This window comes from Pan troglodytes, chromosome 4 (assembly GCF_028858775.2).
Source record: "Pan troglodytes isolate AG18354 chromosome 4, NHGRI_mPanTro3-v2.0_pri, whole genome shotgun sequence".
Lineage (NCBI taxonomy): Eukaryota > Metazoa > Chordata > Mammalia > Primates > Hominidae > Pan > Pan troglodytes.
In genome coordinates this window covers 21,180,262-21,202,788 of record NC_072402.2, presented here as the reverse complement: position 1 = coordinate 21,202,788, position 22,527 = coordinate 21,180,262, and the positions used below count along the sequence as shown (strand labels likewise).

Sequence of the window (22,527 nt, the reverse complement as noted above, 5' to 3'; positions counted from 1 at the left end):
TAACCAAGAAACTTCAAATGTAGCCCAGAGAATTTATTAAGCTGATACTTGACATGTTACAGAATGAAGAAAATACAGTGATGGGTTTATAATTTATTGTCATCATTAGAATTCCATGGGAAGAGCAATAAGGCTTGATTTCAAGCAGATTATCATTAATATACTAATTTTCAGAACTTACAAAAGAAAATTAAATCATTATTTAATCATGATTTGATATTGTTTGTGACAACCTCAGGGATTTGAATATTGAGGTAAGAAAAAAACCATACACCCTCCCTTGGTCTTTTGAAGTCATCATAAGGAAGACTTTATGTATTATATATATATATTTCCCCTTGTATCAGTGATAGGATGTAGGATGGAGGTGAAGTGAACTACAGGCATATTTTAGGTACACAAGTAACACTGAAGAAAGCCTGGACTTGAGAGAAGGTGAACCGAGAAGGAGTTTGTATGGCTGGGACAGAAGTTACAGTGAGGGAACATACATTGCTTGTTGGAGAGCCTTAAAGTTTCTCACCAGGAGTTTCAATTTAATTAGAGAAATAGCCACAAGTCACTGAACACTTAGAAGAAGAATGAGGAAGTTATAAAGCCTGGTATAATGCTTAGTAGATGATCAATAAGTATTTTGTTTTATACAGATGCCTACAAATGGTTCTTATTTAGAGTTTCAAAACCTAATAACCAGTGTTGGTAAATATAAGAACCAGTTCTAGAGAGCTTAATAAAATAGTTATAGAACTGCAATGTAGGACAAACACAGAAGAAAAGCCAATTTATGTGTGTTTTTGGGCATTTTCATAATGTAGAGCATATGTTTAGAAACCCAGATTCAAATCTAGGACATCAGAATAGCTAGGATACTGAATCCCAGCAGAATTTCCAATGGGAGAATCTTTCTCCCCTCCCTCCTTTCTCCTCTCTCCTCTGGCCCCACTTGTTTCTCTACAACCAAGCCCATGCCTCAGCTATTGATTGTACCCACGAGGATGAGCCAAGATAGCCACACTAGTTACCCTTCTCTCTGCCTCCTTAGGGGTGAGTGAGATCACGACAGGAAGTACAAGGATGTTCACCAGCCAGAGGCTGGCTCTGAACAGACTTGATCACTGTGCCTTTTCTAAGCCCTGGTTGAGCCACTTGCTTCTCTGATGAAGAAAGAAGCCATAAGAGAGTCAATAACAGGATAGGAGGAGAGAAGACGCTATTTCCCTCTTAATGTAGCAAAGTGAATGCAGTGCTCTCTGGAACTTTGAAAGAAGAGGGCATGAAGTAAGGTAATGAATGCAAAAAAACTTTTTGAGACGAAAAATACCTTTGGAAGGATTTCTTCCAAAAAATCTGGGGTAGTCAAAGGGATTTGAGCCAAGAAAATAGCATGAGGATTTCAGGAGGAACTTTTTGTGTTAAGGGTGAATGTGGCTGAAGAGATACGATGAAGAGAAAGGAAAAGGAGGAAAAGAAGATGAAGAAAATCATATTTTTGATGTATAACTGCTTTCATGTAACCCACCTACTTTCTTCTTTATTTGTGTTTGATAACTTACTAATGATCAGCTCCCAGGCACTGTAATATTTTTAGATAATTTTTACATTTTAAAAATAAGTTTGAGCAACCATGGAGAGTGAAGGATTTTTGCAAGGATTGTTGAAGAAAAAATAATGTTGGAAACTATTTTGCCTGTGCTGTCATATTTCTGTGTAATTTAGAACAACTCAGCAGCTTCATCGTAAGGTCTCCTGATATTAACTTGCTCCCTCAAACCCTCAGTTTGATTTTAGAGTATTTAATAAACATCCCTTTAATGTAAAAATTCAGCTGACTATACATTATCAAATCACCCAAATCACCACAATCGCTGCTATATCATCCCAATCTCCAGGAATATTGCAAGTTTAGATGGTCTGGGAATACACATGATCTCAGGCACTTAGGTATCTTGATTTATGAAGTGCTGTCCTTCATTAAAATAACAAAGAACCCCAGCATAAGAATATTCTATCACCAAGTCTTGTTGATTTTTACCTCCTATAGGTAAACCTACCAATTTCCCTCCGTCTCTACCTCTGACAGTTCTAATCCAAACCTCCATCATCTTTCACCTGGATTTTTGCCATGGCCTCCTAATTGGTCTCCAGGTATCCATTCTTACCCCTTCAATATGTTTTCTACAATGCAGCCACAGAGGTATTTTCAAAAGGCAAACATGATTCTACTGCTTTCAATTTACAGATCTTTCAATGGCTCCCCACAGTGTTTTGGGGAAAGACCCAAACCTTAACATGGTCAATGAGTTCTACACAGTCTGGACATTGTCCTTCCACCCCAGTGTTGTTATGCACTCTGATCACCCACACTGTCTTTGCTTCCACCTTCTCTAAACTCCAGTAGTTTTTTAATTCTTGAAATGCAACATGGTTCCTCTTGTCACATGGCCTTTGTGTGTGTTGTCTCCTCTGCTTTAAACACCTCCTCTCTTTCTTGTTTTTGCTTTATTAAGGCCTATTTTACACTTCATATCTCAGGTCTTATTTGGCTTCCTTAGAGAATCCTTAACCCCTGGCTAGTAAAAATTTTCCTATATTTGCTCTTTCAGCAATATGTACCTCTTTTTCACAACATTTCAAACAGTTGTTTCCATCAGTGACTAATTGATTCCTGGGTTCTCCACTGGGTCTAAGTTCTATTGTATCCTAAGTGTCTGGCACAGGAATTGGCTTAAAGTAGGTTCTTGGAGAATACTAGAATCATTTAAATAAAACACAAAATGCACATTTATAATTGATTCCTATGTATGGATTAGCCAGCTAGGTTATACTTCCTGGCTTGCGCTGAGTGAAAGAATGTCTTCTGAAGTAGTGACTTCTAAGATGACGGGCTTTCATTTCTAGATACTTTTTTGTAAAAATTGTTTCTCACTCACCCCTCTGCACAAGGGTGTATGTGCACACATACATACATAATTTTACCAAGCTAAGTTCTCACACTAGGTATTATTATCTGGCAATTCTTATTTAAAAAGAAAAATTTCTTCCTCAGTGAATGAAGTATGGATACTTAACCCAATTTAGCAAATATTATATGTAAACGTATGTGTTCATCATTAAATTTCTAAAAAGGAGGGAGAGAAATACTTCTTGAAAGGGTGAATTTTTCAATGAGTTTAAAGTATTTCCAAATTTGATGTTGTAATTCACTATTTTTACCTGCAGTCTAGGGGAAAACGCCAACAATACCTTTCCAGCAGACAATCTATAACCAACTTTAATCATGCATTATTTTAGGACAGCAATACATACATTGCTGAAATAGAGTATTTGGACTTGCCTAAAAAAATTATGTCTACTACTAAAATGTGTTATAATCAGAGCTAGTTAGAGTAGTTCCCAGGCACATGGAAGCACATTGAGTCCAATAAATAATCTCTGGCAAGTTGTGACAGAAAGTACACTAGCAAGCGTACTGATGTGGGTCAAGACTGATATTTTTTAATGCCACTTCAACTGTGGGGGAGTAATTAGGTCCTCTGTGTCCCTTGTCAGTTTCTCATAGCAGCATGGTGTGCAAGGACGTACAGACAGCTAGTGCTGAAAAATGGGTAATATCAACATGAAAGCCCATCAAGAAGATGAAAAGTATTCACTTATCATTCACTAAACAAATACCAGAAAGCAGAAACTCTGTTATAATTTCACCTCATTTTCTCTGTTATGGTACATCTGACAATACAGTCAAAACAGCAGGGTCTGGATACCGTAATGTGGAATTCCAAGTATTCAATTCACTAATAAATGTATTTCCCAAATGAATACTAATATTTGCCTATAATATAGCATGTCTGAAATTGAGAAATAAAATAAAAATTCAAATCTATTTCTTATTTACAACAAGAGGTTCTGATCTGGAGGATGTAATAGGAAATTAGAGTTGAAAAGATACAATAAGCATGAATGAGCAATACCTAGGATACTCACAGAAACAAAGAACAGGGCATATTTTCATAGGCAGCTTCTCTTTATTATTATCTCTGGGTCCAGAGAAAGGCTCACAACTTTCAAACAAGAAAGAGCTCCTACTAGGCTGTGGGGGAACTTACCACATCCCTGGACTCTCCTTCTTTAGGGGTAAGGATGACTGAGAGCAAAATGATTCCAAGATCATGGTCAGGATAATGAGGATCTTTCAGAGTAAGGGTCACATCTGTGGGCCTGTGATAGAAAATATTTAGATTTTGAACAGTCATTAAATGAATAAGCCAAATATATTTTTATTAATGCTTTATTATTTTAAGATAAAAAGTAATTTTGTCTTCCTTTACTTTCTTGGGACAATTTTTGTTATTAAAATATTATCAGTGTATTAAGTTATCCAATAAACTGCAAGTAGATCTGAATACACCAGATGAATTTTTGCTTTCTAAACCCATGAAGGTTCCAGAAAGTGGTTGAAAAGGTCAAGACTACAACCCTATTAAGAAGCCTATCAGTCTCCTTTCTATGCTCTCTAAACCCACAGAGAGTAGCACCATACATATACACAAGTGTGTGTGTGTATACACATACACACACACACAAATATATATATATACATATATATGTATATATATATACACATATACATACACACACATATACACTAAATACACATATGGGGTTACAGTCTGATTTAGTTCATTTTCATGTAATGATTACATACAAAAATTAATAGAAAAAACTTCATTACATTTTTTAATGATTACATGATAAAAACATAAGAACATTTACAACTGCCTTATGATGTATTATTCTTTCAGAGGTACCTCAATGTATTACATAGTATAATAACATAAATATATATATGGCTACAATTGTTATCACTTTTTCTATACCCAGAGACTATTGATTTATATTTAGAATAAAACAGCATACACAAATAGGTTATTTTAAAAAGTAGTAATTAGATGTTTATGTGGTTTTGAGGACAGGGAATTGCTAGTAAAATACATAAAATATGTTATGTAGCAAAATACACACCAAATGCTCATGTATAAATAATCTCTTTTAATTTTTGAAATTATTCCAAATTGTCACCATTTAAAATTATTTTTCACCGATGATTTATCTTTCATAGGAAACAAGATAAATTTACGCTTTGGGATTAAGTCTAGTCACTTGCATATCCTTATGCAGAGGTCTAAGAGAAAGTACCTGTGAGGTTTACAGAAGAACAGTACAGTCTATTCCAGATTGAGCTCAGTTTTCATGATAATAGACTCCATGCAACACCACTTAGGGCACTTCCTACAGCGGCAGGGAGGTGTGAGCCTGTGCTAGGTTATAGGCTGGAATGAAGGACTTACAGAAAAAGTACAGGAAAGGCTGCTCTTTTGTCCAGTCTGAGGCAACAATGACTATTGGAAGACCAATAAGCCATTGTGCTCAAACTAAGTTGATTGTAATGCATGAGTGAGTTCTACACTTTATATTTCTCTAGTCATCTACATTTACAGAAATAGAAAGTAGCGATCTGGCTCATTACTCTGCTTTCCTGTTTTCCATCATCCCTGGGGCATGATGTAACATGATCATCCAAAACAGCCAGGAATTCCTTCTCCTTAAAACCATCAAAGAAGGTTTCACAGTTCCCTTTGCAACCTATTTCAGCATGCATGATCTTTTCTAATGGTATTTTTTTATTCTATAATACAAATCAATTCTTAGTTCCTATGTTGAAATTCACTTTGAAAAATATAAGCCCATTATTAGGTGTAAGGAATGATTAATATTAGTAACAATAGTAACTTTGCAACTAGGGAAGCAATGATAAGTAATGTAACTGAGCAAATACAACCAACCTGCCTCCACCTTAGGAGCATTCCTTGGTAATCCGGCAATGGCAAAATCAGATTCTACCATGGCTCAAGTGACAAGAGAGTTGCTGTTTCTGAAGCAAAGTGTACACACTGTATTTTATATATAGTAGTCCAATTCTTAATAATTATGACTAACGTGCATAATCTTTTTTTATGCCCCATTAAAACCATATGGGCAATATGAAAGGAAGGAATGTCTCTTTTATCTCTCGATTCCTGGTGCTTAGCACAGTACTGGGGAACAGAGCAAGTAGGTATCCAAGAAGTTTTCGGTTGAAAAGTTGTTGAATGAGGTAGTCAGGGAAGATGCTATTATTTCCACTGGGTAAGTGAGGAAGATGGATTTGAGAAAGGCTGACTAGCATGAAGGCTCACCACTATAAATGACAGAACTAGACCCCAGATCAGCTGACATTTTCTGTTACACAAGCCCACTGCATGACAAGGGGTGGTGATATTACAGCAGTTCAAAAGTTACCTGTTTAACTCCAATTGTGTCAGATCCAGAAAGGCTGAGCCCATAAAGTCATCCTGTAGTCCAAAATCATAGTCAAATACCTGAGACGCCAAAGAGAAAAAGCCTTGTTATAAATATCTCCAATATAAGCTTTATGTGATAATGTCTTGGTCATAAAATGTTGGTTGTCTATGTCACCAAAAGCATACTAATATTTGTATTTTAAAATAATTGTTTTTGTACTTTGGAATATTAGAGTCTCACGAAACACTTAAAGAAAACTACATTTTATTTTTTACTTAATATTACTGATGGATTATATCAAACAGAACTTTAAGACAGATGTAACATAATCAAATAAAATATAGTAAATCTTCAAAAATGTGGGAAAAAGCATAGAATTCAACAAGTATGTCTTTCATATTGGGCTATGGTTGATGAGAATATGATTCCAATATCTTCATATTTTTTAGGCCATTAAAGATACATTTTGTGGTATAGGACAATGCCACTTTAAACATACAAATAAGTAAAAAGATACTATGATTAACTTACTTTATAAAGTTATACTAAGGTTAAGTTAAAATAAAGTTTTATTGTCACAAACAATTACTGGGGGATAATACTAATATACCTAACAACATAAAAACTAAAATGAAAAGAAAAGAAAGAGATAATGGGTTTCTTCCTTTTATCAATACTCTATCCAGTATATTCTCTGTGTTTTGTGTGGTTCTTATTCACTCTGTGGTAAGTAAGACAATGTCTCTGACCTCTTGGATTGTACATGGAGGGTCTGGGATGGCCTATAAATACCTAAATACAGTTCAGTTATAAGTGCTATGGAGCAAATAAATGTCTAAGAGGTGTGTGGGGAGCTGCTATTTTAGATGAGGAGACCAGGAACTCCTCTCTGAGGAAGGATATTTGTGTAGACACCCAAATAATGGGAAGGAGTACGCTATGCTAGCAAGAGCAAGAGCCCTCCAGCTGAAGGAAACGGCAAGCCCAGGAGAGGGACTGATGTGTTTCACACATCAGTTGTGATCAGCAAGAAACCAGTGGGGTTGAAGCAAATGGAGAGAGACAGATAATGGAAGGATGCTGGAGGGATAGTTCAGAGCTAGATCAGTTAGGGCCATTTCCAAAGGATGCTAAGTAAATGGGAACTGGCTAACTTCCATCCATCTATTAATTTTGTCACTCATTCATTCCCTCAGCCAATATTGACTAAGTACTTATTATGTGCCAGGCAATATGCTAGGAACTGAGTAAACAGTGGTGAGCAAAAATGCCATTCTCAACGCTTACAGTTTAGTGAGGGAGACAGACGTTAAACAAGGAAGCACATAGATGATATGTGGTTACAAATTCTGATAAGTGTTTTAAGGAAAAGAAGAGAGAACGAAGAGAAAGTAAGGAAGTAAGTAAGGAAGATCAGGGAAACCGTTTACGATGGAGAAAAAAAAACGCTACCAGATGAAATTTAGAGCTGTCACTTCCTGACCTTTTCAGGTAGAAAAAATTTGTATTGAACACTGGAGTAATTGAGCATAACCAGATAAATCTGCTCTTGAATGGATGACCTGGGCCTTTGGTTGCTCCAGGATGTGAGAATCCATGAAGCTGAATCAACAGCCCAGCACTCCTATGCTCAATTCTTGGCACAACAGTTAGAAAGCTCAAAGCAGAGCATCCCTGAATCAGCTGCTCTTTTTTTTTCTTTTTATAGGTGTACTTCAATTTAAGAAAATTTAATATGTAAAAAATTGATACTTAAATAAAAAGATAAATACTTTGCATTACAAAAGGATTCTTAGATTTGAAGAGTCACATGGGGATTTATTTAAGTAATAAGCTCCCTTAATGCCTTTTAAATTATTCAATTTGCAGTCATTTGATTTACATACAACCTTTCAAGAATGCATTTATTGTGGAAAGCTCAGCACTCCTGCAATAAATATTCTCCTTGATCAATTACACTTCTGAGCTTTAGTCATCTGCTCAGTGGTATAGCACATGCATGTACTGCACATCTTATGCAACTGACATCTCTGTATTTGCAAGTGGCTGCAGCAGTGTATTTCACAATATACAATTTACACCAAAACATTGGAGAAATTTCTCTTGTGGAATCTCATCTAATCATACCATCCTTAGGCTTAAAATCTTGGGGGAGAAAATAGGTGGCATATAATCAGTGAGATCAACTGAGGTTCACCCACACACATGAGGTTGAGAGCTGTGAATCCAGTGAATTTATTAGTGCAGACAGCCCAACTGGGCGATTCAACATCCAACGTCTTTTCACTCTCCTAGTGAGAGTCTTTCCTATTATCCTAATGCTAGATGTCTACTTTAACTCTCAATTCCTATTAATCTGCAAAGGCATAAACATGGGAAGAAAAGGAAACACTAGAATCCATGCATTAATGAAATTATTAGCTATGCTGTTTGGTTCCAAGCTCTACACACTATTTGTCAGAGGGAGCATTGCTCTAAGTGAGCTTTAGAAATACAGAGCATAGGAGAGAGATAAAATAGGAAAAGGTACTCCCACTGCACTAACAACAAGCACAGTTCATGCTTATTAATGTTTATTCAATATTTACTAGGCACAACCTGGTTAACAAGGTACTGTTGTTTCTATTTTTCAGATAATGAATCCAAAGCTGAAAAAAACACATGTTATTTTCCCCCCAAATCCTAGGGCTAGGAAGACACGAGATTCAAATCTTGTTGTATTGAGTGTCATAAACAGAGTGTGTTTAAATTTCACAAACATGTCTTAGGCACCCACTCTAAGAGAAGCACTGAGAGTTAAAACATGAATGATTTAGATGAGATCCTTGCTTTCATGGGTCCTTCACACCACTAGTTGGAAACATTAGGTAACAGGTAGAAGTTGCTTGGGACTTGGTAACACCTTCTGCATTCTCAAGTGACTTTAGAACAAGAAATATTTAATTTTAAACAACAAATTCACCTTACTGTTGACTAAAAATCCATTGGGAAGTGTATCAGTTAAAATGCTTTTGTTTTTGTTTTTAACACAAAATTCAACTCAACTGGCTTCAATTTCTAGCTCAAATGACTGAAGAAATGTCTATAGGTAATTATGGCTTCTGGGAAGTTTTAATTTGGCAGTTCAAATGATTCATGCATTTATTAATTCGTTTATTTGAAAAATATTTGGTGAGCACCCACAATGTTCCAAGTACTGTTCTAGGCATTTGAAATACAGCAGTGATCAAAACAGTCAAAGTCTTTGATTTCTTGGAGCTTACATACGGGGTGGGGAGAGACAGACAATAAAGAAATACATATGCCAAGTAGCAGTGATAAATGTTAAGGAGAAAAATATTTCAGAGTACTGGAGTGATGGGAACTACTATTTATACATGATGTTCAGAAAGGACAACGAGAGTGGGAGGTATTTCCCCATGATGGGAAAAGTGTGTTTCATAATGAGGGAATAGGAAAGTGCAATCCATGATGAGGAAAGTGTCTTCTGCAAGGGGGGAAGAGGAAGTGGAGAGGCACTGAGGAAACTGGCCAGGGGCCAGTGAGGCTGAAAGTAGTAAGCAAGAGAAGAGTGCTGGAACATTAGTTCAGGCTTAGGCCATGGGGCCTACCATCATATTTCAAAGTCTGGGAGAAGGATCCAGAGAGGAGACTGAGAAGGAACAGCTACTGAGGGAGCAGGAAAACCAGGAGAGTGGTATCCTGAAAACAAACTGAAGAAAGAATGTTAAGATGGAGGAAGTAGTTAGCTGTATCAAAGGTAAATGATACAGCCTAATCCCATTTCTGCCTCTCCAGTTCTCTATCAGAGCTTCCTCATCATTACTGCCTCAATAGCTGCCCCAGGATGCTAATGGCCTGCCAGGACGTCCAGAGTGGCATGCTTCTTTACTCAAGTCTAGTGGGGAAGCGTGAGCTGCTTTGTCCCAACATTCCCAGCAAAGTACTGAATCCGTTCCAGATGGGCCAGCTCATATCACATGCCTATTTATTGGCCAAAGATATGGAAGTGGCTTAATGGCTAGCATAGGTTGCCTTTATTTTTAAAGGCAATGGTGAAGTCAGTGTCCATGGAACCATATGGATCTTCAAAGAGAAAAATTGGGAGCCCATAGAAAAGGTAAAAAGAGATACACGTTTGGAAAATCCTCAACTAATATCCCTAACAGAGAATCCAAACTAGGGTTCTTATGATGGCTCCAGGTGCCATGATACTTGCCTCTCTAGAGCTAAAGCTAGTTGACACCCACCTGTAGCTCAGTCCTGGTCTTGGCTTTAGGAAAACTCCTGATATGAATCAGGGAGACTTTCAGGATTTCTAATTCAAGGCTTTGTCTCAGCATCAAGTTACCCTTGCCAAAGGTTCTGCACCTTACAAACTGACGTCCCTGATGCTGGCCTATGTGTTAGTTTTGGGATCTCACTCAGGTCTTGCTTTGACCGCCCACGTGGACATTCCCTTAAATCCATGTTCGGCATCCTTCTCCCCCAGTGCCGACTGATTGCATGGAGAAACATCTCTTTCTTATGTTATTCACTCTGAATATTGTTTTCTTCTTGCCTCTATTATGTAGTTGTCTGGCTGAGTAGTATGTCTGTATCCTAGGAAACTTGTACCTGGGCTAGATGGAACAGCCTCATTTATTTCTTCAACCTCTGTCTTCACTTTGTTTTGAACTTTATTTCTGATCTATTCCCCTATTTCCAGCATCTCTGGAATCTGCTTTTGTTGCCTAGGCATTTTGCTTGCCTGGTCTCTGTCTACAAACTGAAAATAGCTCTATCTCCTCCCTGTGATACCGTACTCTGATCTTGCCCAGTCCTTGGGTTCTACCTTGACACCAAGCAATATTGTTAATATCCCCATAGGATTTTTCCCAGCCCCAGTATTGGGGAAATGGACAACGGATGTAGGGATAATTTGGCCCTTCCATGTCTACCCTTTCCTATTGCAGTTCACTGTCTGTGCCTAATTATGCTCTGAATTATGACAGGGAGTATCTAATTGGCACTCATTCAGTAATATGACATCGCTCCTTAGAATTTTCTATTGCATTCCTTACATGGTAATTTCTATGATTGAATTAGTAATAATATACTTATAATATCTCATTTTTCTATTTCCCACAGAATATATGATAGTATATCCAATTTCAAAATAATCTAAAAATATTTTAGTGTTAGTTTACTAAATATATATATATATATATATATATATATATATATAGAGAGAGAGAGAGAGAGAGAGAGAGAGAGAGAGAGAAAGAGAGACAGGGTCCAGGGTCTCACTCTGTCACCCAGGCTGGAGTGCAGTGACATGATCATGGTTTGCACTACACCTTAAACTACTGGGTTTAAGGGATCCTCCAGGCTCAACCTCCCTAGAGCTGGGACCACAGGTGCATGCCACCATGTCTGGCTTTAAATTTTTTTTTTTTTTTTTTGTAGAGACAGGGTCTCCCTAGGTTGCTCGGGCTGGTCTTGAACCTCCTGAGTTCAAGCGATCCTCTCACCTCAGCCCCCCAAAGTGCTGGGATTATAGGCATGAGCCACTAATAATATTTGAAACCATATTAGAGTTTCTTTAAAGGCCCTAACCTAAAACAAATAAACAAAAACAAAACCTAACCATGACCTTAGCAATTAGCCATCTTTAGTGGAAACCAGAAGCTATCTTACTTAACTGCTAGGTGGACATAAACTAACCCTTAATCTCTGAGTCTCATGTACCCATACAAAAGAGACGAAAACAGTTATTTGTAGGGTTATGGTGAGGGTTACATGAGATGATATTGGTCTGGCATTTAGCACTCTTCTCAGTCCATGGTAGTAACCATTACTATGATGAAGATGTGATTGCGGATTTCATTTTCCCGAGACTCAATAACTTCCCATATTCTTTGCCCACAATCCAAAAACAAGTATAGTCATGCTTTTTTGTTTGTTTTGTTTCATTGCTGATTTTGTTTTGGTCCAAAATAGTGGAAGTTCTTGATTCATGCATTTAGGAAGTGTTTTTGAATCATGTGAAACAAAACATCTGAGATAATACAAACATCTTACTATGAATACCTTGGTTTGGGTGCTCTATGGTTTATGGCTGGAAACGTTATTTCCATTCCAACTACTCATTTGTTTCCATTTAAATGTCCAGAAAAGTGGCTCCCTACTTGTGCCTCAGAATAACCTATTGAGGTGTTTTAAAAATATAGAAGCTTGGACTCTACTTCAGAGGTCCTGAATCAGAGTCTTAGCAAGTGAAACTTGGACTTCTAGATTCTTTAAACCTTTATGAATAACTCTTGTGTACAACCAGGGATAAGAATCATTGGTATGTGACATTTTTAAAGTGTCCTTATAAGCTACCGAGAAATAATTTTGGACAGGACAGTAATGTGGTCCTTAACTTAAACAGAGCTTAAAGTAACATTTTCAACTCTAACTCTTAAGCTTGGATAGAAATGAATTATTTAAGGAAATGTCCAATTTTTTAAAATGACCATCTTAGAAACAGTCATGTGGTCCCATACAATTATTTTTCTAATCTATCAAAATGGTTCTATTTTTCAGAATAGTGCTCCCAATTAATACTCCAATCTCCAACTCATGATTAGGCAAAACAAATAACAATTTATATAAATATATTCCCCTTTATGTTACTTTTATCTCTTCTACTGTAATTCTGGCATTCACTGTGGACCTGGGATAATAGTGTCAGTGAAATAACAATGGAGAATTTGAATTCAACTGAAATGGGTGTCAAATTTATCCTATTATCTAAGGTGTGTGCTGGAGCATCACTCTGAATACAGGGCAGACTAAAGTGGCTCCTGTCTCAACTAAAAGCACAGCATTTTAACTCCCAGTTTCTATTCTTACATTATATATAGATTTTATAGCTAATTCTCCAAGCCTTGTTCTCACCTGCACAGAATATGCTCTTTTCATTAAAATTAAAAGTTACATAAATTCCAACCAATTGCAAAGAATATTTTTATTTTGTGTAGTTTTTTTTAATGACAGTTCCAAGATTTTTTTAAAAAGTAAAATGTTTTTACTAGAAATAGTACAAGCACTTCAACTTGAATGCACTTTCATAACCTTGGCTCAGAACTGAATTTTTTTCCTTGGTAATTTTTACACTGATAGAAATCAGATTACAGGGTACTGATGGACTTCTTTTTCCTCTAATTATAGATAGGAGGGTCGTATACTTAACGTGTTCTAACTATGTAGTTCACAGATGCATTTTCATACTCTCAGTCACTACAGAATTGATTAGTCCCTAAGAAATCTTTTGGGCAAGATTAATAATCTGTTGTGGAGGATGTGGGCATCATATCAGAACTGAGTCACTCAAACACACAGGCCTGCATAGAGACAATAAAAATGATGCAATTTTTATGAAATTCTAATAACTTCAAATATTATTTCCACCAAGGTACCTTATTTGATTCTTCCCCTAAGATGAGGCAAAAAATGGAACACAAATAATGGAAAAAATAAAGCAAAAAGTTAGAGATTTTCTTTCAAAAAAGCCCTAGGCATTTTACAGAAAATGAAAATCAACTGAAAAAAATAGGAAAGCATTTAGAAAGTATATTTAATACTTTAAAAATATTATAAAGTATTGTATATAATAAAGTGACATCATTTTATATGTGTACTAGTATCTCAGAGACTTGTATGATTTCTATTTAACTTAATTGTCTTTCTCATATAGAAATGTAAAAAGTGACAATGTAAAAATGTAAGTAAAGTATAAAAATATTTAAAAGTAACTGTGTATCCTCTTCTGTATGGTAGAAGTTAAATTGTGGCTACATAATCTTATATATTGAAAGTTCAAAGTGATTTAAAAAAAACCCAACAACCTTTGGGCTTGCTTTCTTAGTTTCTTTACTCATAGTGTGTGATTAACCAAGCCTTCTGGCCTGCATACAGTGTTGCTGTCTTCATTTACAGTATATGTACATTTATAGTATATGTATGTGTACTGTATATATGCAGACTATATATATACAGTATATGTATAGACACATATATATACACCTATACTGTATATTTATACATATACATACATACATGTATATTCTTGCTCTCAAGTCAAGACCATTTCTGCCACAATTTAAAAAATTTTGGCCAGGCGCGGTGGCTCGTGCCTGTAATCCCAGCACTTTGGGAGGCCGAGGAGGGCAGATCACGAGATCAGGAGATCGAGACCAACCCAGCTAACAAGGTGAAACTCCTTCTCTACTAAAAAATACAAAAAATTAGCTGGGCAAGGTGGTGGGCACCTGCAGTCCCAGCTACTCAGAGGCAGGAGAAAGTCGTGAACTCAGGAGGCAGAGCTTGCAGTGAGCCGAGATCGTGCCACTGCACTCCAGCCTGGGCGACAGAGCAAGACTCTGTCTCAAAAAAAAAAAAATGATTTTGTGTAAATTTATGGGGTACAAGTACAGTTGTGTTACATGTGTAGATTGTGCATAGCAGTCAAGTCAGGACTTTCAGGGTATCCATCATCTGAATAACATACATTGCACCCATTAAGGAATTTTTCATCATCTAGCCCCTTGCTACCCCCTCATCCTTCCAACTGTCCAGTGTTTATCATTCCACTGTCTATGTCCACGTGTGCACATTATGTAGCTCCCACTTACAAGTCAGAACACCATCAGTCTTTTTTTGTGTACTTCAGTTTTTTGTTTATTTCTTTTTGAGCCTAGTAAGACATTCCTTTTGAAAAATGCATTTTGGCATTTGGATTTCTACATAGATGAATACTTATTCTTGAGCACAAAAGAATAAGAAAAGCACCTGACCAATATCTAATATAATTTGAGGAAATTCATATGTAACCCTTTCAAAGACAGGACAGTCACATGGTTCTTTCATGGAGTAATATCCCACTAAGTAGAAGTAATTAAAAATAAACTTCTTTCTTCTCATGATTTTTCACTTCAGCAACATTAATGAGATCCAAACAGCCTCTTGCTGTCCTTATTAATACCTGCTTTCTTTCCTGACCATTTTCTTCATACCTGCCATTGCTCTAACTCATGTCTCCTGATCTCCCACCTCCCCACCCCAGAAATAATACTTCCTTCACAGCCCACTTGTCTTTTCTTTATTCCTTTTCCATTGCCTATCTCAGCTCTTTATTACAAAGATAATTCCTTTTTTTCTCATGTGGATATTTCTTTCTCTCTAGAAGTGAGGAGCAGGGAAGAAAAATCTCTGACCACAAAGGTCTTCCCTTTTGTGGGAGAAGGGTTGGCTACGCACACTCTCATATTAACATTATTGTGCCATCCCATATTATGTAGTTAAAGACAGTTCAAAAACGCTATTTAAGGCCGGGCACGGTGGCTCATGCCTATAATCCCAGCACTTTGGGAGGCCGAGGAGCACAGATCACTTGAGGCTGGGAGTTCAAGACCAGCCTGGCCAGCATGGTGAAATGCCGTCTCTACTAAAAATACAAAAAATAACTAGGCATGGTGATGGGTACCTGTAATCCCAGCTACTGAGGAGGCTGAGGCAAGGGAATGGCTTGAAACCAAGAGATGAACGTTGCAGTGAGCCAAGATCATGCCACTGCACTCCAGCCTGGGTGACAGAATGAGACTTTGTCGCAAAAAAAAAAAAAAAAAAAAAAAAGCTATTGAATTGATTTTCTTTAGCCAGTGTCCAATGGAGACAATTTATTATGCAAGTGTGTGTCTATTTGCCCCATAATGACTTATAGAAAATTAACTGTATACTTATGTATACTTATGAGATTCTCTTTTCAACCTTCTTATAAACTACCCTCTTATAATTTCAGTAACAACTTGACTATTTCTTGTTCCTTTCTGTGGAGGAAAGAAACAACTAGAGGTAATACAATGATGATATGAGGGGAAGAAGTATGCCTAGTGATTGCTGAAAGATGAGATTTCTGGGTCATGTGCCAGTAGTAACAACTTAGGGAAAAGGGTGGGATGTGTGCTGTTGTGGTAAAAGTAGAAAAAGGTCTGGTCACTGAATGAACAGTCAGAGCCTAGGAGCAAAAAAGAATATAAGTACCTAGAGATGTAAATTAAAGAAAAGCTGGGCATGAAAATAAAACAAGGAATAGGGCTCAGAATAGGAACTAGGTTGTAACTCCTCAAGTTCTTCTCTTTCTTTTAATTACATCAAACGAGAGGAAAGACTCCCCACCCCCAGCCCCCCATTTTTGGTAATCTAATAGAGATAGGAATTTTTCTCCCCCATCACCTTCACCCTTCTCATGCTCCAAGTAAAGCATTTTGCTTGCAGCCAGAAATGGCAGATCTTAACTAATACAATTTTTAAACAGAAAGACTGGGTTCTGTGTAAGTTCTCCTTTCTGTTAACTTATATGGAAACTTGTTTTCATATGCTCCCAAAGTGCACTAAATCAGTTGGCAATACCAAGCACAAGGGATACACTTCATAATCCTTCTAAATGACTGGCAAGAGAACTGTCCTGGAGAAGAATGCCCCTGCTAGCTCCTCCTTCCCTCTATCTCACTTCTATCATATTATCAATAGATTAGAGTGGCGAAGAGCAGAACACATCTCTGGTGAAAACTCTCATCAGACAAAGAAACATGATAAAACCCAGTAAATAGGGATTTCCACATCAGTTTCTATCAGGAAAAAACAAATAAATGGCTCACCTTTATATACAATGGCTCCCTAAGATGATCAACCAGAATACAAGCTTTTTCTTCCCACACAGGGTTGAGGTTCTTGTGTATTATCTTACTTCTAAAAACTTCTTTTCCTCCGATTTTAAACTTCACATATGGATCACTCGTCCCTGTTAAATAGATACAGATTGATCCATGTTAATCATGCCTTGGTTTGGAAGCAAGAGAACCACTCTTTTGAAACAACAAAAAGTATTTAAAGGAAGAAAAGTTAAATGAAAATTATCTATGCAGAAATAAGAGTTAAGTGTTTTCTTATGAATTTTTTATTATATATTGAAGTGATAAATAATAATAATAATTATTATTTCATCTTCTGATCTTAATCATGTAACCTTGTCCTGGCAGTTAAAAACAGTCTATTCCAGCAATCCCGCTAGTGGACATCTACCCAAAGGAAAAGAAATCATTTTATCAAAAAGATACCTGACTCAAATGTTTATCACAGCACTTTTCACAATAGCAAAGACATGGAATCAACAGACTATTGGGCTAAAATGTGATATATATATATATATATATATATCATGCCATGATATATATATTCCATGGCATATATATATATACACACACACACATATATATACACAAATATATATATGCATATATATATACAAATATATATATGCATATATATACACAAATATATATGCATATATATACACAAATATATATATGCATATATGTATATATATACATATATACACAAATATATATATGCATATATATATATGTATATATATATACACATATATATGCCATGGAATACTACTCAGCCATAAGAAAGAAATCATGTCTTCAGCAGCAACATGGATGGAACAGGAGGCCATTACTCTAAGTGAAATGACTCAGAGAAAGTAAGTAAAAAACTACATGTTCTCTTTTACAAGTGGGAGCTAAACAATTGGTACACATGAAGACAAAGAATGGAAAAATAGACACTGGAGATTCCAAAACGTAGGAGGATGGGAGAGGGGTGAAGAATGAAATACCACCTATTTGGTACAATGTATACGACTTGGGTGATGGGTATTCTAAAAGCCCAGACTTTACCACTATGCAATACATCCATGTAACACAACTGCACTTGTATCCCTAAATCTATTTTTTAAAACCACACTCTATTGCATGTTGAATGTGTAAATTTAATTAAAGTTATAAATCATAGAGATTAATCTGATCTTTCTCTTGATATCATCTGGTCAACTATAAAAAGATGTTGAATAATCTTCACTGATTTAAATAGTTTTAACAGCATATATACGCTGCTAAAATTTTATACTAGTCTAATGGGCTTAGGAAAAGATGCGTGTTAAAGTGGGCTTCATTTCATCCTTGGTCCCATATTTTTTCTTGCTCAGAAGTTTCAATTTTAGAATGTTAGGAAGGGGTGGAGGTCTCAGAGAAAGACATCAGGAGAAAGGGGAACACATGTTTAATAAGTGAATTGGATTCTTTGTATTATCCCTTGACACCTCCTAAACTCCCTATGATGATAAAGAAAATCAAAGTTGATTCCCAGGCAAGATGGCCAAATAGGAACAGCTCCAGTCTGCAGCTTCCAGTGAGATCAATGCAGAAGGCGGGTGATTTCTGCATTTCCAACTGAGGTACCTGGTACATCTCAGTGGGACTGGTTGGACAGTGGGTGCAGCCCACAGAGGATGAGCAGAAGCAGGGTGGGGCATCACTGCCTCACCCAGGAAGTGCAAGGGTTCGGGGAACTCCTTCCCCTAGCCAAGGAAAGCTGTGAGGGACCATGCCGTGAGGGACAGTGCTCTCTGGCCCAGATACTATGCTTTTCCCATGGTCTTCACAACCCACAGACCAGGAAATTCCCTTGGGTGCCTATGTCACAAGGCCTCTGGTTTTAAGCACAAAACTGGGCAGTCATTTGGGCAGACACTGAGCTAGCTGTAGGAGTCTTTTTTCACACCCCAGTGGCATCTGGAATGCCAGTGAAACAGAACTGTTCACTCCCCTGGTAAGGGGGCTAAAGCCAGGTTGCCGAGTGGTCTTGCTCAGTGGATCCTACCCCCATGGAGCCCAGAAAGCTAAGATCCACTGGCTTGAAATTCTCATTGCTAGCATAGCAGTCTGAAGTCGACCTGGGAGGCTTGAGCTTGGTGGGGAGAGGGGCGTCTGCCATTACTGAGGCTTGAGTAGGCAGTTTTCCCCTCACAGTGTAAACAAAGCTGCAGAAAGTTCAGACAGGGCAGAGCCTACTGCAGCTCAGCAAAGCCACTGTAGCCAGACTGCCTCTCTACATTCCTCCTCTCTGGGCAGAGCATCTCTGGAAGAAAGGCAGCAGCCACAATCAGGAGTTTATAGATAAAACTCCCTTCTCCCTGGGACAGAGCACCTGGGGGAAGGGGTAGCTGTGGGTACAGCATCAGCAGACTTAAAATTTCCTGCCTGCCAGCTCTGAAGAGAGCAGCAGATCTCCCAGCACAGACCTTAAGCTCTGCTAAGGGACAGACTGCCTCCTCAAGTGGGTCCCTGACTCCCGTGCTTCCTGACAGGGAGACACCTCCCAGCAGGGGTCGACAGACACCTCACATAGGAGAGTTCTGGCTGGTATCTGGTGGGTGCCCCTCTGGGATGAAGCTTCCAGAGGAAGGAGCAGGCAGCAATCTTTGCTGTTCTGCAGCCTCTGCTGGTGATACCCAGGCAAACAGAGTCTGGAGTTGACCCCAGCAAATTCCAGTTGAACTGCAGAAGAGGGACCTGACTGTTAGAAGAAAACTAACAAACAGAAAGGAATAGCCATCAACATCAACAAAAAGGATGACCGTGGAAAACTCCATCCAAAGGTCACCAACAGCAAAGACCAAAGGTAGATGAATCCACAAAGATGAGGAAAAAAACAGCGCAAAAAGGCTGAAAATTCCAAAAACCAGAATGCCTCTTCTCCTCCAAAGGATCACAACTCCTTGCCAGCAAGGGAACAAAACTGGATGGTGAATGAGTTTGATGAATTGACAGAAGTAGGCTTCAGAAGGTAGATAATAACAAACTTCTTAGAGCTAAAGGAGCATGTGGTAACCCAATGCAAAGAAGCTAAAAGCCTTTATAAAAGGTTAGAGGAACTACTAAATAGAATAACCAGTTCAGAGAAGAACATAAATGACCTGATGGAGCTGAAAAACACAGCATGAGAACTTCGTGAAGCATACACAAATATCAATAGCCAAACTGATCAAGTGGAAGAAAGGATATCAGAGACTGAAGATCAACTTAATGAAATAAAGTGTAAAGACAAGATTACAAAAAAAAAAGAATGAAAAGGAATGAACAAAGCCTCCAAGAAATATGGGACTCTGTGAAGAGACCAAACCTACGTTTGATTGGTGTACCTGAAAGTGAAGGGGAGAATGGAACCAAGTTGAAAAATACACTTCAGGATATCCAGGAGAACTTCCCCAACCTAGCAAGACAGGCCAACATTCAAATTCAGGAAATACAGAAAACACCACAAAGATACTCCTCAAGAAGAGCCATCCCAAGACACATAATCGTCAGATTCACCAAGGTTGAAATGAAAGATGAAATGTTAAGGGCAGCCAGAGAGAAAGGTCTGCTACCCACAAAGGGAAGCCCATCAGACTAACAGCAGATCTCTCTGCAGAAATTCTACAAGCCAGAAGAGACTGGGGGCCAATATTCAACATTCTTAAAGAAAAGAATTTCCAACTCAGAATTTCATATCCAGCCAAATTAAGCTTCATAAATGAAGGAGAAATCAAATCCTTTACAGACAAGCAAACGCTGAGAGATTTTGTCACCACCAGGCCTGCCTTACAAGAGCTCCTGAAAGAAGTGCTAAATATGGAAAGGAAAAACTGGTACCAGCCTCCACAAAAACAAACCGAGATGTAAAGACCATTGACAATATGAAGAAACTGCATCAACTAATGGGCGAAATAACCAGCTAGCATCAAAATGACAGGATCAAATTCACACATAATAATATTTACCTTAAATGTAAATGGGCTAAATGCCCCAATTAAAAGGCATAGACTAGTAAATTGGATAAAGAGTCAAGACCCAATGGTGTATTCAGGAGACCCATCTCACATGCAAAGACATGCACAGGGTCAAAACAAAGGGATGGAGGAAGATTTACCAAGAAAATGGAAAGAAAAAAAAGAAAAAGCAGGGGTTGCAATCCTAGCCCCTGATAAAACAGATTTTAAACCAATGAAGATTAAAAAAAAAAGAGAAAGAAGGGAATTACCTAATGGTAAAGAGATCAATGCAACAAGAAGAGCTAACTATCCTCAATATATATGCACCCAATACAAGAGCACCCAGATTCATAAAGTAAGTTCTTAGAGACCTACAAAGAGACTTAGACTCCCACACAATAATAGTGGGAGACTTTAACACCCCACTGTCTATATTAGACAGATCAACAAGACAGAAAATTAACAAGGATATTCAGGACTTGAATTCAGCTCTGGACTAAGTGGACCTAATAGACATCTACAGAATTCTCCACCCCAGATCAATAGAATATACATTCTTCTCAGCACCACATTACACTTATTCTAAAATCGACCACATAATTGGAAGTAAAACTCCTCAGCTAATGCAAAAGAACAGAAATTACAACAAACAGTCTCTCAGACCACAGTGCAATCAAATTAGAACTCAGGATTAAGAAACTCACTCAAAACTGCACAACTACATGAAAACTGAACAACCTGCTCCTGAATGACAAATGAGTAAATAACAAAATTAGGGCAGAAATAAATAAGTTCTTTGAAACCAATGAGAACAAAGACACAACATACCAGAATCTTTGGGACACAGCTAAAGCAGTATTTAGAGGGAAATTTATAGTACTAAATGCCCACAAGAGAAAGCAGGAAAGATCTAAAATTGACACCCTAACATCACAATTAAGAGAACTAGAGAAGCAAGAGCAAACAAATTCAAAAGCTAGCAGAAGACAAGAAATAACTAAGATCAGAGCAGAACTGAAGGAGATAGAGACATGAAAAACCCTTAAAAAAAATCAGTGAATCCAGGACCTGGTTTTTGAAAAGATTAACAAAACAGATAGACTGCTAGCCAGGCTAATAAAGAAGAAAAGAGAGAAGAATCAAATAGACGCAATAAAAAATGATAAAGGCAATATCACCACTGATATCCCACAGAAATAGAAACTACCATCAGAGAATACTGTAAACACCTCTACACAAATAAACTAGAAAATCTAGAAGAAATGGATAAATTCCTGGACACATACACCCTCCCAAGACTAAACCAGGAGGAAGTTGAATCCCTGAATAGACCAACAACAAGTTCTGAAATTGAGGCAGTAATTAGTAGCCTACCAACCAAAAAAAGCCCATGACCAGATGGATTCACAGCTGAATTCTACCAGAGGTACAAAGAGGAGCTGGTAACCATTCCTTCTAAAACTATTCCAAACAATAGAAAAAGAGGGATTCCTCCCCAATTC

The 22,527-nt window shown here is 37.6% G+C and overlaps 1 protein-coding gene across 27 annotated transcripts in view; it reads right to left on the bottom strand.

Annotated features, from left to right (window-relative positions):
- MCTP1 (multiple C2 and transmembrane domain containing 1) overlaps positions 1-22,527 on the bottom strand; it is a 595,843-nt gene that overhangs the window by 231,903 nt on the left and 341,413 nt on the right. For all 27 annotated transcript variants that reach the window (XM_054684985.2, XM_009448833.5, XM_009448834.5 and 24 more), the window contains 3 exons: positions 17,025-17,167; positions 6,337-6,416; positions 4,104-4,215 (listed from right to left, as the gene is read on the bottom strand). In XM_054684985.2, the coding sequence (XP_054540960.2) occupies positions 4,104-4,215; positions 6,337-6,416; positions 17,025-17,167 (335 nt within the window). The remainder of the gene's footprint in view (positions 1-4,103; positions 4,216-6,336; positions 6,417-17,024; positions 17,168-22,527) is intronic.